Below are 13,516 nucleotides of genomic sequence, written 5' to 3' on the forward strand. Positions count from 1 at the left end.
GTAAAACTGGTCGACCAACAGCAACATAGACAGTGCATCACCTTAATGAGGAAGATCCAAATATTTACAGACTAAGAAAAGGCATTCAAAAATTTGTACTCCTCTAGAGCATGTTTTAACATGCCAAAAATTGTGTAAATTGAGAGTCAAAACCTTTTTATAATGGTTTTTAATTGAGTTAAGACTCAAATAAAACTCACGAGGAAACATGCAATGTCAATTTCTGGGTGCTGCTCTTCAGAACCGATCTCGCTCAAAAGAATTGCACATTTTCATTCACCTTCAAATATACAAAGGTCATAGCTACAATTATGAACATTCAAACGATACATGGGAAGAACCAGGGCTATATTATTACAACCTACTATGTTCACAGTTGTCATACAAAATCCATTATGCAAAGGTCTCCATTAACTTGGTAGCAGGTACTTGATGCCGATATTCGACATAAGCAGACGGAAACCAACCAGCACAGCCTTTGCATTCCCCTTCTGACCAACCTGTTTGTGAAACCTGAAAAATGCAGTGTCTATTCAGCAACAGCATTCAACCTTCAGGTACCTTTTCTGATAATACCATATTTAGATACAAAATTGATGGAAATCGAATTTCAGCACTACACTCCATAATGCTAGGACAGGGCTGGCATTCAGGATGAATATGAACTCTCTCATGCCATAATGCCTCATAGGTACATACAAAGTGAATACAAAAAATGTGGCTCTTCAATCTTGTTCTGTGCAATATTTTGAAATAAAGGACTCATCTTTCAATCTCGTACCTTTGACGGGGCTCATTCTTCAGTCTCATACGAGCCAACAGCTTCTCAACTGATGCTTTCGATCCATTCATAACTACGGTCGTGTAGTCTGTGCCTAAAAGCTAATTTGGGTGTTGGACAGCCAGCTGCCACTTCTCTTCTCACCGATAGTAAGAGCCCATTGGCAGTTGCGTGGAGCTCAGTGTTCCGCGCTCACATAGAGATGCATTATGACAACGTTAGGGAGAGACTCTCAGCGGGGGAGATCAGCTTCAGTTATGTGTTGACACACGACAACCCGCCAATCTATTCACAAAGGTGTTGCCTGGTGCAAAGTTCGGAGCTTTTTGCAAAGCTTTAGGCTTGCTACCCTTTGTGGATCAATCATCTTAGGGCTTGGCACTTGTTCGCCACATCACTCCAAGGGGACCCTGTAAACCTAACAGCTGGCTGGCAGGCCCTTAGTCTCAGAAGGACACCTGCTGGTGATTTGGGCTCTATTACATTTGCTGGCTTTCTACTGAAAGTTGAAATGTGTGGGGGGCCTTTTTGTGGTGGCTTATGTGGCAGCTCCATAGTGCAGCAGTAATTCACCTCACACACTCACCACTAGCTTTTTGACATTTACCTCTTCTATTGTAAATCTGGATGACTGGTGGTTTTTCGCCCGTCGTGTGCACTACCAGCATATCTTGCAAAATTAGCCTTTTGATTGTATTCTTTTCCTTCAGGCTTTAGTAGTAGGATGGCCCTCAGACTTTCAGCCCAGAGAGAGAGAGAGAGAAATGAAATGTTATATTAACGTCTTCAAAAGGCCAAAATGACCTATGAGACCAGAGAGTTACAATGTGATGGATCTGATACAAAGTCAGAGTAACAAAATGAAATGACAAAATGATAAAAATATAAATACTATGAAATCCTAAGCTGGTAGGTGGGGGGGGAGAGAGAGAGAGAGAGAGAGAGAGAGAGAGAGAGAGAGAGAGAGAGAAATGAAATGAAATGAAATGTTATATTAACGTCTTCAAAAGGCCAAAATGACTTATGAGACCAATCAGTTACAAAATAGTGAATCTAATACCATGTCTGGGTACAAAAGAACTAGAAAAGAACTAGAAGTGGAACAAAATACTACTACTACTACTACAATCTAAAACTACGTGGGTGTAGCAGCTGATACAATAGGTACCCGGTAAACTGGATGTAACAGTGTGTGAAACAAAGATGGAAGAAATGGTGAGGATCCATCCTCATCTGCACTCTGGATGTCGAGAGAGTATGGCTCGAATCTTCTGTTGTAGTCTCCGTCGATGCTGTGTAGCTCCTCTCCTCAGTCGCGGTCGTCTGTATCTCTGTAGCTCCAATGCTCGGTCGATGAGAGTGCCAGTAGTGGTCGAATGAGTGTGGGACGAGAGAGAAGAAGAAGAAGAGAGTTTTAACGTCGTAGGAAACTATCCCACGAGACCTTAAAAATCTAGCCGACGAGGAGTTGAACTCAAAACCTGTTATGAGAGAGAGAGAGAGAGAGAGAGAGAGAGAGAGAGAGAGAGAGAGAGAGAGAGGAGTAACTTCTACTGAAGGTCAATAAATGGTACTTTAATCTACTACTATTGAGAATAAAAAGAGAAATAAACCTTCATTGAACATTCTAATACATTGCCTTTCCAACTCAAAAATGCTTGAGAAAATACCTGACGCACGACCACAAAATCACCAACTGAAAGACCAAGTTCACCTTCTGCTTCAGCCTCAAATCCATGCATGACCTGTGGGAACATTCAAAATTGTAAATCATGAGAATACAACACATAGTTTGCTACAAGAAAGTATAATGCAAGACACATCATTTCCTACTACACTGGGCATACAAAAAGACAGAACCCAACAACTTGGGGCCGGAAGCCTGACAAATCAGAGCTCAAATGGAAAAGCTGAAGAACCCACTATATCAATACAGGCTAGAGATGCTGTTAAAAATGTCAATACCTCAGCTAGATACACGGTGGAGTTCTTGTTGGTCTTGCTGAGTGCCAGTGTTTCTAACGTATTTGACAGCTCCACCTCTTCCATATTTGACTGGGCACTTTCCATCAGTGGAAGTCTCCTTGCTGTGTCAACAATTACTGAAATTTTACGCTCCGAAGGGGGTAGAGAGTCATTTTTCTGACGCTCTGACATTACCTTTTGTGGAAAAAGACAAAAAAACTCAGCTCATTGTTGTATATTATCATATATGATCCAAACACAAGGAAGAAAGCAGAACCAGAGAGAGTCCGAGCATACTTGAGCTTGTATTTGATCCAGTAATTCTGCAGCTCGTTGATGGTATGACCGCTCGTTCTCAACCTGCCATGATGGTGCTTATTATATTAGCAAGCCTTGCCTTGCATACTCAAAATTACAACCAACTTACTCCAAAACTCACTAAAGTAATAAGCCTATGCAATGTTAGCCGTTGCTGTTGAGTCTCTATGGCAGACAATGCAGCTGTTGCTTCTTTTCCAAGCACTGCCATAGACGATGTGAGCTCCTGCATTTTAGCTTCTGCAATCTGTAATTTCATGGCGTTTTCAGCACTGGGTCCACTCTCTTTCAATCTGCCTTGGCGTTTCCCCACTTCCAAGCTCTGAAACAAGAAGCATACAAGTGGAAAGTGCCTTCAACCAAAGACTACAGCTACAGATGGAATGAAAAAGATTTGATGAACTAAATAACACAAGCTTAAACAAAGGGTCCTGGTCTCTTCCACTCATGGTGAGCTATGGCTACTGCAAGTTAGAAGCTGATAAATAATCCTTTTCAAACAAAGGGACAAAGTAAAGCACATTCCTCGAGTCATAAACAAGATGCATTAGTTCAGTTGTGTTTGTTCTCACAGTTCCCATTTTAGCCTCACCTCCATCAAAAATGTCTAATTTCTTTGCTCCACCTCTATATAGATGCTTTTCTTTATGTGAGGAGAAATTGGGCTTGAGACCTTCATATTTCTTGGAAGTGTCAAGGAAGAAACCCCAGCTAAGTTTACAGTAAATACTCAAATAATGAGGAAAGCCGAAGAAAGAGGTATTAAAACCAAAATAAGGACACAATCTGTTGCAAGATTACAAGGAATACTCTAGCTACACGAAGCCTACAAAAGTCTGTCAGTTGGCACCTAGCTCATTAGTCAAGCATCCCATTACCCCCCCCAAACCTCAAGTATCATCACACTTCATAAAACCTTCTACAAAGAATCACAAATACTCCAAGGAGCTGAGAAACCATATGTGTATGAGAGTACATAACCTGCATCTATGATCCAAGCTATGTCTGTCCAATGCCAGAAAAGGATGCAGCTCTCCTAGAGTCTCACATTGACAAATGGACGGCTTCCCTAGTAAACACCAATGGGAGGGACCATAAAAAAGGCAAGGTTACCACAATGAACTGCCAACTGCATCATCAAACTGTGGTGAGATCACTCAAAACCAAGAAGAGGCTCTATCTAGATCCATGCTTGATGGAAAAGAGCATCAAAAACAGTCGTAGCCTCCTGGGGGTGATCATGTTACGTCTGAAACATAAAGCTCTCACGGAATTTCAGTGCTCGTATAATGCATTAAGAGCATGTCTATCTGCAAGGGTCCTTTGAGCTGCTCATCAAGGAGTCTCCACGGGCCTAGAGTAAAAGAAATAAGCCCACAACAACATGGATGAGAGGAACTCTCACGGTCAGAGGAAGCTAGATGTTGGCTAGTGGTGCTCCCTCACATCCCCCTGTCCACCATCTGATGTAACTCCAGTTGTTAGAGACTCAGCCGTCTTACAACCCTTTCCAAGCGCACTCTCATCAGGTCTATTAGGGGGTTATTCCCCCACCATCTACCCTCCTTCAATAAACTAGAACAATCTCATTGACTGCGTAACTGTATCTCTGTTCTCTCTCTCGCAGACCTGTGATGGATGGAGGTCGATGGAGAGACTCTTGGTCACCATAATATCCAGGATGATACGGAGTAAAGGCCCCGTCCCAAGTGAGATTGTTACAAGCAGAGACTGGCGGTGCACCTATCATAGTGGAGGCACTCACTAGATCAATATCATTTATGCATAGCATATGGAAGCTTCCGAGACACAGATAGGCTCGGATAGCCCTAGAATCCTCTAGACAGCTTGCAGAGAGAGGGGACACACTACATGTTGGCATGCACAGATGTCAGCATGGTTTGATCTACATGGATTTAGTATGGACAGACTACCACCATTTCAGTACTCTCGCCTTTAGCTGATCTGAGATCACCCAGCTCATCAGGCAAGATATTACACAAACTTGATATTAGCAAGACATAGCTTACACCTGCACGGAAGCTGATGTCTTCTCCGTACTACTGCAAATGGCTTTATAATTCTCCCCTAGATATATAGGCATTCATCTCTCACATGGCCTGAGATCTCTCATTGGTGAGATACACACCTCCTTGCACTAGTTGGAGATAGAGGTTGGGAGATACACCATGCTTTGGAGCAGCGCATGTGCCAAGTTTGTAGGCTGGTACCGGAGGACGAGGAGTATTTCATTTCCCATTGCCCTGCTTATTATGAGGTGAGAGGGCATTTCCATTGCTTAATTAGAGAGGGATTTGGACCACTTTCTAGAGTCATGGACCACCCAGATCAAAGGTGTAGGTTTATACTTGCTAAAGATTTGCAGACTCGGAGCTGCACTTCTCAGAGAGAGCACACCTATGCACCAAGACTCTTTACAGAGAACAATGAGATATTTTTTCTCGTCCTAGAATGACGCACGGGATATAGTCAAAGCTCCCACAGTGGGCATCCTAGTGGATAGAGCCGTTCAGATACAGCGCTCCAGACGGCCTAGACTTTGAGGGAGATCATCGTGCCAACGTCACTTACAAAGGAGGATCCAAGATATCATGACAAGATACTGGTCGAGGTCTACTCGCATCTTTACTAGGGAGGAGATAGATACCATGTTGCAGAGACCCATGCGACAGTTCATGGGATGATTCCTCCCCTTCCCCTCGTATTGTACCCCCTCCTCTTTACGGTTTGACACATTATATTGTCACCTGTTTGATGCCCCTTGTCACCCTCCTTGCATATATTTCATTTTACTAGCTCTTAGGTCATCTTTCACCGCTTTTTGTTCCAGACAGTGTATAACACATATGATGGTTGTAACTTTTGATTTCATAGGTCATTTTCACCTCTTGCAGACGTTAATATTACATTTCATTTCATCTCTCTCTCTCTCTCTCTCTCTCTCTCTCTCTCTCTCTCTCTCTCGCTGCCCCCCCCCCCGGCACCCTGCCCACGTCTGCTGCTGCTGCTGACTTTCTCTCTCTCCCTCTCTCTCCCGCTGCCCTGCCCCCTGCTCTGCGCCCGCATCCCTGCCTGCGCGCGCTGCACCCCCACTCCCTCTCCTGCCTCGCACCCCTGCCCCTGCGCACCCGCGACCCCTGCCCCTGCGCCCACGCTACTCCGCGCGCTGCCCCCCCTGCTCCCTCTCTCACACGTGCGTTTAGGGCCTCTCTCTCTCTTTTTCTTTTTCGGATGGCGATCAAGCATAAGGAAGATGAACGATAAAGCCGACCCCCTAGAGAATGCCATTCAAAAATGCAAAGAGGAAATGACGGAGATCATTACCAAGATGAACCGCAATCTGTGGGGTACAATAAGCATGCTCGAAGGACGCGTGCTGATCCAAGAGAGCAAGATAAGCACGCTGGAAGACCGAGTGACGACCCAAGAGGAAGAGATCGCGTCACTCAAGAAAGATCTCGCCGAAGCACGATCAAGAAACACACTGGAAGAGGGCGAACTGCAACCCTCAGTAATCGAAGAAATCAACACGATCAAGGAGCAAGTACGGGCCATCAAAGAGGGAGAAGAGCAGCACAAAGAAATGACGACTTCTTGGGTGGATGTTCTTACCAAAACTCAACAGAAGGCGGACGAAGCCGAGAAATGGATCAAGGTGGCCAAGAAAGGGAAAGGCAAGGAGATAACGCCCACGTCCACACCCAACAACATCATTAATCAGACACTTGAGGAGGAGCAGAGGAGAAGGGTGCGCGCTTTACATGTGAGAATCTGCGGTCTTAAAGACGAAGGCAATGTGGACGAAGAAGTAAAAGAACTCACAGCCTTGATGGGGGTTCATGAGCTGACGCACACAAAGGCATGGAGAGTGGGCAACATAAAGAAAAATGGAAGCAGTGGAGAAACCTCAAAAGAAAGAGCACTCATCCTCCGTTTTCCCTCCATGGAAGCGAAGAAGTCCTTGAAGAAAAGACCAACTCTCAAAGAGACTGGCATCTTTCTCGGGGATGATCTCTCTTGGGGATGATCTCACCCTCTCGCAAATCGCTCATATGCAGGGAGTAATGCCGGAGATTAGAGCGGCAAGGGGAAAAGGCAAGATTGCCTTTTACCGAGATGGAAAAGTGGTAATACTAGAGCGACGCTCCACATGACGGTGCGAGACTTATGGGACCACACTCAAAGTGGCTGCCTGGAACTGTAATGGATCTATGCGTCTTGATGTGGGTGCTTTTGAGGATAGCTTTACTGGAAGAGACATCATCTTTTACTCTGAGACACACTAGGCCCCTGGGCAATCCATGCCTCACATCAGTGGATACAGATGGGAGACAGCCTACAGACAGGAGACACGCTCAGAGCACAGAGGACGGGGCTCGGGGGGAGTGGCAGTGCTATTTAGAGAGGATCTACAGCCATTGATACATATAGCCCGCAGGGATGAGCAAGCTAGATACATGTGGGTGAGATTGAAAGTAGAGACAGGCGGATATCTCTACCTTGCTATTTGCTACTTCCCCCCGAGCACATCAGTTTATGCATCACCCAGAGGACAGTCCCCTTTCTCTATTTTGGATGATGACATATGGGAGTTCTCTAGGGATGGTGACAATATCATCCTAGGGGACTTCAATGCTAGGACTGCCCATCACCAGGCAGTGTTTTATGATACTTCACAGGAGATGCTAAGAGAACTAGATGTTGTAGAGACGGGCATGTCCACAATATCACACGATGTGGAATATACTGAGCATGGGCGACACCTGATAGACATGGGCACCGCACATGGATTGGCCATCTTGAACGGCCTACAGAGATTTCCTGTTGCGGGAGGTTTCACATGCCTCCCAGACAGACATGGAGCCAGCACAGTGGACTATGTCATGGCACAGTCGAATCTCATCTCTAGTATCCAGGATCTCACAGTTGGGCCCATACCGATCGGGGTGGCAGTGGATCATGCTCTAGTGTCGATGACCATCTCCTTCTAGTTCAGTGTAGCACACATGCCATGGGTAGCGGCCCCTACTCGCTACACCTTCACACGGGAGACGGATTCTGTGTACATGGACGGGATCTACAGACGCCTATGCACTTAGGACCCGGGGCGACCTCTGGAGGAGCTAACTACTATACTGACACAGACATTACATGATGCAGCAGCAGAGGCATACCTCAGAGTGAGCAGAGCCGCCGATCAAGGAGCATGCCTCAGAACAGCTGGTACGATGAGGAGTGCCGCCAGACTAGAGCCAGACTTCAGAGGGAGGTGCTGTTGGGGGACGTCACTCACAGACAGTCACAGATTGACTTCCGACGCCTAGTGCGGCGGAAGAAGAAGGCTTTCTTGGCTCGACTCAAGCAAGATCTATACCAGCTATTCTTGAGTCAGGACTCGCGTGAGGCATGGCGGCTCTTTCATGAGCAGTCCCCCCCCTCTTGCTATTTCCTCCACAGAGACCTGGGGTCAGTACGTATCATCTTTGTACACAATACCTGGACAGCCACCCCTCCCCAACCCCCCCGATCCATGCCCACACACGTGCTTTTTTCACTGCTGAGATGGTGAAGAAAGCTATTGACAGGATGAGGACTGGGAGAGCTTATGATCATGATGGCTTAGTCGCGGAGCATTTCATGCATGCCAAAGACCTACTAGCAGAGCTTCTAGCAGTTATGTTTAACCGTGCCATGTGTGAGGGCCTCCCGGACACTTGGAGCCTATCTACGATCGTACCTATCTTCAAGTCAGGAGACCCCATGGAACATGGGAATTATCGCACTATCATGATTGGACACACACTGGCACGGTTGTATGCATCCATTCTTGAGCAACAGCTGAGTAGCTGGGCAGAGAAGGAAGGAGTGCGCGCAGCTGGGCAGGCAAGGTTCAAGAGAGGCTTCTCTACTCTTGATCATATCTTGACACTCAGGGCCATCATCGAGGAAGGCAGATCTCATGGGAAACGGATCTATTGTAGCTTTGTGGACTTCCCCAAAGCTTTTGACACAGTACCCAGAGCTAGATTGATGCGCAAATTACAGGAAATGGGTTTATGCTTTCCTCGGTGTTTGGACATCTTCTAAGCAAAACTTGCTGATTCCATGGTTTTGCATTATCGACAAGTATTTGTTGCTCCTTCTCAGGCATCATCAGTTGCTTGCCATGCGCGTCAATTGATGCTTTTCTTTGTTAGTCCGATCGCAAGATGCACGTTGCCATGAGGACCCCTTCACTGCCTCAGAATTGCATAGTGCGTTGCTTGCTTTCGGCCGTTGACGGTCTCCCAGCTGGGATGGGCTTACTGTTGAATTTTTCCTCTCCTTCTGGGAGGCTCTTGAACAACCATTGCTTTTCATGATAAATGCAGCATGGGAGAAATAGGATTTGCCACTATCTTGGAAAGAAGGTTTACTTAAATTGCTGCCTAAGCAAGCGCTTTGCAAGTGATTCTCTCACCAGCGCTTGATTACTTTGATGCTGGTGGTTTATAAGATATTGGCTAAGATGCTGGTGCACCGCATTAAGGACCATCTTTTTGTAGGACTCCATTAGGCTCAATATGGTTTCATTCCACGTCGCCAGATTATGGACAATCTGGCTAATGTTATGATTGGCATGGAGTATGATAAGTACACTCAGCAGGATGTGCTGGTTATGCAAGTTGATCTTGGAAAGGCCTTTGACACTGTACAGTGGGACTTCATTGCTGCCACGATGAGGTGCCTAGGGTTTGGCCCTAAATTCGCCAATGTGGTTTGTTTCTTGTATGCATGTAGCACGTGTTCGCGGATATTGAAGGGTGAATTGACAGAATCTTGGCCTCTTCGTTGTCAGGCACGGCTGTCCCCCTTAGTGCTCTGTTGTATGCTCTTGCCACTCACCCGCTATTGACTTATCTTGATCACTTGACCTTTGTTAAGCGTCTTCATGGTCTACGGTTACCCTTGGATCGTACTTTCGTTTGCCTCGTAATCAGTATGCCTCGTAATCAGCAAGCGGATGTCAAAGCGATTATTGAAGCCTTGGAACTTTTTGGCATTGCGGCTGGACTTAAGAGTCAACTTTTGTAAATCAAAGCTTCTGCCTCTTCGTTCTTGTGATTGGCATAGTCTATTGTGGCAAGGTGAGATTGTTTCTCCAAATGTGATCACTAGGCATTTGGGTTATCCAATTGGATGGAATGTCACTCACTCTCAGAAAGTGGATTGGGTTATGCAACCTTTGAATGTCAAATTGCATTACTAGAAGTTCTCCACTTGGCCTTTACATGTTCATCTACGAATTGTTCAGAGTATTCTGTTGGAATTTGTTCAATTCTTTTTGCCATTGATGCATTGGCCTCGTCGTTGTCTTGATTCTCTTATGTCAAACATTATGTCCCATTTGTGGCAGACGCATGCTCAAAAAAAAGGCTTGCGCTTGATGTCGATGGAGAAGCTTTGCACTCCTAAACGTCTCGGTGACCTTAATATATTTGGATTTGCGCAGGCATGTTCTTGCTAGGAAAGCTATGTTGTTGCCTACACTTGTGCAACATATTCAGCCTTGGACTCTGATGTTTTCATACCTCGGCCAGCATGTTGTTACTTCCTCTTTTGGCCATTGGCAATCATCTATCCAGGGAGGAGGTTTTTGGCAAGATGGAAGGGCACATTCCTGGATGTCCTCTTGCTTCCACTTTGGTATTTGCCTGGAAAGAGGTTACGATTCATCTTTCATGGAATCCTCGGCAGGAAGGTGATTCGATTCGTTTGGAAAGTCTCCATTGGAGCCGGGCATTCTCTCTTACTTTGGTCGACCGCTCCCCTCGTCAGGCTTACTTTCTCTTTGGTCGTGGCATTCGTGTGGTTAAGGATGTAGTCTATGAGGCCGGATATACTTTTGAGTTTCCCTCCGATGCTCGCCGTTTTGGATTGGGCATGCATTACCATCAGTTTTGGAGAGAGCTTCAAAGCATGCTGCTTGACTTCTTGCATGTTTCACCTTTACTTAATGGTGATCGCATGTCTAATTGGGAACTTCGGGAAACGCATTTTCGAGATATTTCTGTAGGTCGAATATATGCTCTTCTTCTACCACAATCATGGCTTGCTGATCATTGTAATGCCCTTTGGCACATGCATAAATCTGATCTATGGTGGAGGAAGCTTCTCTCTTCCTTGTGGAAAAGCCATTTGCCTTTGAAAAAGCGACTGTTTCTTTGGCGCTATTTGCTTGGAGTGCCTCCAGTCGGCACTTTTCTTAGGGCGCGTTATATTCGCCCTTCTTCTTGTATTCGTTGCTCAATTGCAGAAGAGGATATTTGCCACTTGTTGTGGGATTGCTGCATTACTAGAGACTTCCTTCGCCGTGTATCGGCCTGTATGCGGCTCCGTTTTCCTGGGGTTGTCTTTCACAAAAGGTTCTAGGCATTTGGCATTTTCTCACTGACACTACAGCGTTTTGCGGTCTTCTTTATGTGGGTCAAATACTGGGCTTATTAGACCTTGTGGCGTCAGCGTAATGCTTACATGTTCCATCGTACTCGTGCAGACCCGTTCCCACTCTTTAAGCTCTCTCTTAGGCAATCGTTACGGTTTGTGTTGGAAGTTGGTGATATCACCGTAGAGATACATCAGCTTTCCTATGAATGTTTCTAGCTACTCCGTACATCTGAGTAGTTCTGTGTTCTTCCCCTTGTATATGACCCTTTCAGTGGGTTTTCCTCGATTCGAGGTTTCCCACTAGTAAATTAATCAAATCGATTTACAAGAAAAAAAAAGTGTGTGTGTGTGTGTGTGAATCGAGAGAGAGAGACAACGCGTGCGTGACCCGAACCCTGCAGGTGATACGCCTTGGCTGTCCTCTGCCTGCTCGCCTGCTATCAAAAGTTCGTGCGACTGCAATCTCAGTCTGAGCGCAACCTGTTGGAGCTGCTGCGCAGTCTGCTGCTGTGTATCAACAGCGTCAGCCCTGCAATATTCAGCCCTTAGCAAACCTTTCAGTTCCTGCGCAGAATGCCTTGGGGGTTCAATTCAGCTCGTGAGACCAGTGCTTTGTGCGCCTCTGCGGCAGTTGTCCTTCCCCTTGACAATTTGCAGCTTTTGCGTTACTTTTTTCCGGCTTGGTGTATGGACAACTCCTTGCCATACCTTTCTGGTTTTTTTCTGCACAAGTGTTCTCCATAGGTTTTGGTTCTTTTCCAACATAGTTTTCCAGGCAGTGTTATTTTGCAGATATATGCCCTCTGTGGGAGATGTATATACTTCTGAGGTCTTTGTAAATAGCTATCAAAGAAAACAAACAAATTCCTTTGTAGTGTAAATTCCGTCTGGTTTTTTCCTCAACCGTGGTCTAGTTGTTGCATGTCAGAGTTCTCGTGTGTTTTCAAGCGTCATAAAGCCCATGGACAATGCTCCAGAGACAACCTCTGAAATCAAAAGCTGTCTGTATGAAGATTTCGAAGAGGCCCGGAAAGCTTGGAATGGTCAGGCACCTGCCCTCGAGGTGCGTATTCCAGTGCTTGACCTTATGGATCCAGTAGCGCAATGTGCCTTGAATGCGGTCATCTTGTTTTTCCCGGGTAGAATGCCCATTGCGCAAGACGTCGGATAATGGATTGATTTCCTTCTCAAACGCCAGGCTGTCCGAGGCGTTTATTTTGGTGCTCGTGGTTTCTATGAAGTTTTATTGGCAGATATTGAAGCTAGAAACCTTCTGCTGGAAATGTTTCCCCTCTTTTTTGACATGCAGATGACTCATGTTCTGTTGTGGGCACTCGCGAAGGATTATCAAAGCCTTATTCATCACAAATGTCTTGTGTGGGTGGAAATTGTTGACTTCCCTCACACGTGGAGACATTTCCTTCCGATGTTGGCCGTTCAGCTTGGTTAAGGTGATTTGCCCTCCGAAATTGGACGCGAACACCAACAAGTTTTGCATTCTTTGGGATACGGACAAGCATACCCCTAATGGAATTATGGTGGACTCGGAGGACCCATGGGTGGGCAAGCGTCCTTTTAAACTCAAATGGGGCAAATTTGCAAACTCTTGTTTCTGTTGTGGTAAATTCGGTCACATGCAATCTGAATGTCCAGAACCAGTTTTGCACCCCCTCTTTCAGATGCTCCTTCGTCTACACCTACCCCTACAGGAAAATCTGTTGGTGAAGCTAAACTTAATGGAGTCTCTATTATGAAGGTGGTTCCCAATGTGGATAAAGGAAAAAAGTTAAAACAAGAATCCGCAGTCTGCTGATGCCGGGAATGGAAATGCTATGAAAGGCAAAAATGTTGGGTCGAGTGATGTTAGCTCATGGGTGGTGCCTAAAAAGACTGTGAAAATTCCTACTCCATCCTCCTCCCGTAATTATGTTCCTCTGGTTAACGCCAATAAGAATGTATCGTTCAAGAAACTTTCCTGCAATGACAATCGCATGTTGATTGATG

At 45.7% G+C, this 13,516-nt stretch overlaps 1 protein-coding gene across 1 annotated transcript in view; it reads right to left on the reverse strand.

Moving 5' to 3' along the window:
• Positions 1 to 249: 249 nt before the first annotated feature.
• The window catches only part of LOC147417506 (SH3 domain-containing protein 3-like), a 121,504-nt gene continuing 108,237 nt past the window's right edge, over positions 250 to 13,516 (reverse strand). The window contains exons 6-10 of the mRNA XM_086506622.1: positions 3,186 to 3,386; positions 3,044 to 3,106; positions 2,747 to 2,941; positions 2,452 to 2,526; positions 250 to 513 (exon numbers count right to left, since the gene is read on the reverse strand). Of these exons, the coding sequence (XP_086362748.1) occupies positions 394 to 513; positions 2,452 to 2,526; positions 2,747 to 2,941; positions 3,044 to 3,106; positions 3,186 to 3,386 (654 nt within the window). The 3' untranslated portion in view covers positions 250 to 393. The remainder of the gene's footprint in view (positions 514 to 2,451; positions 2,527 to 2,746; positions 2,942 to 3,043; positions 3,107 to 3,185; positions 3,387 to 13,516) is intronic.

Source organism: Adiantum capillus-veneris, chromosome 30 (genome assembly GCF_014529385.1).
Source record: "Adiantum capillus-veneris isolate H3 chromosome 30, ASM1452938v2, whole genome shotgun sequence".
NCBI classification, from domain to species: domain Eukaryota; kingdom Viridiplantae; phylum Streptophyta; class Polypodiopsida; order Polypodiales; family Pteridaceae; genus Adiantum; species Adiantum capillus-veneris.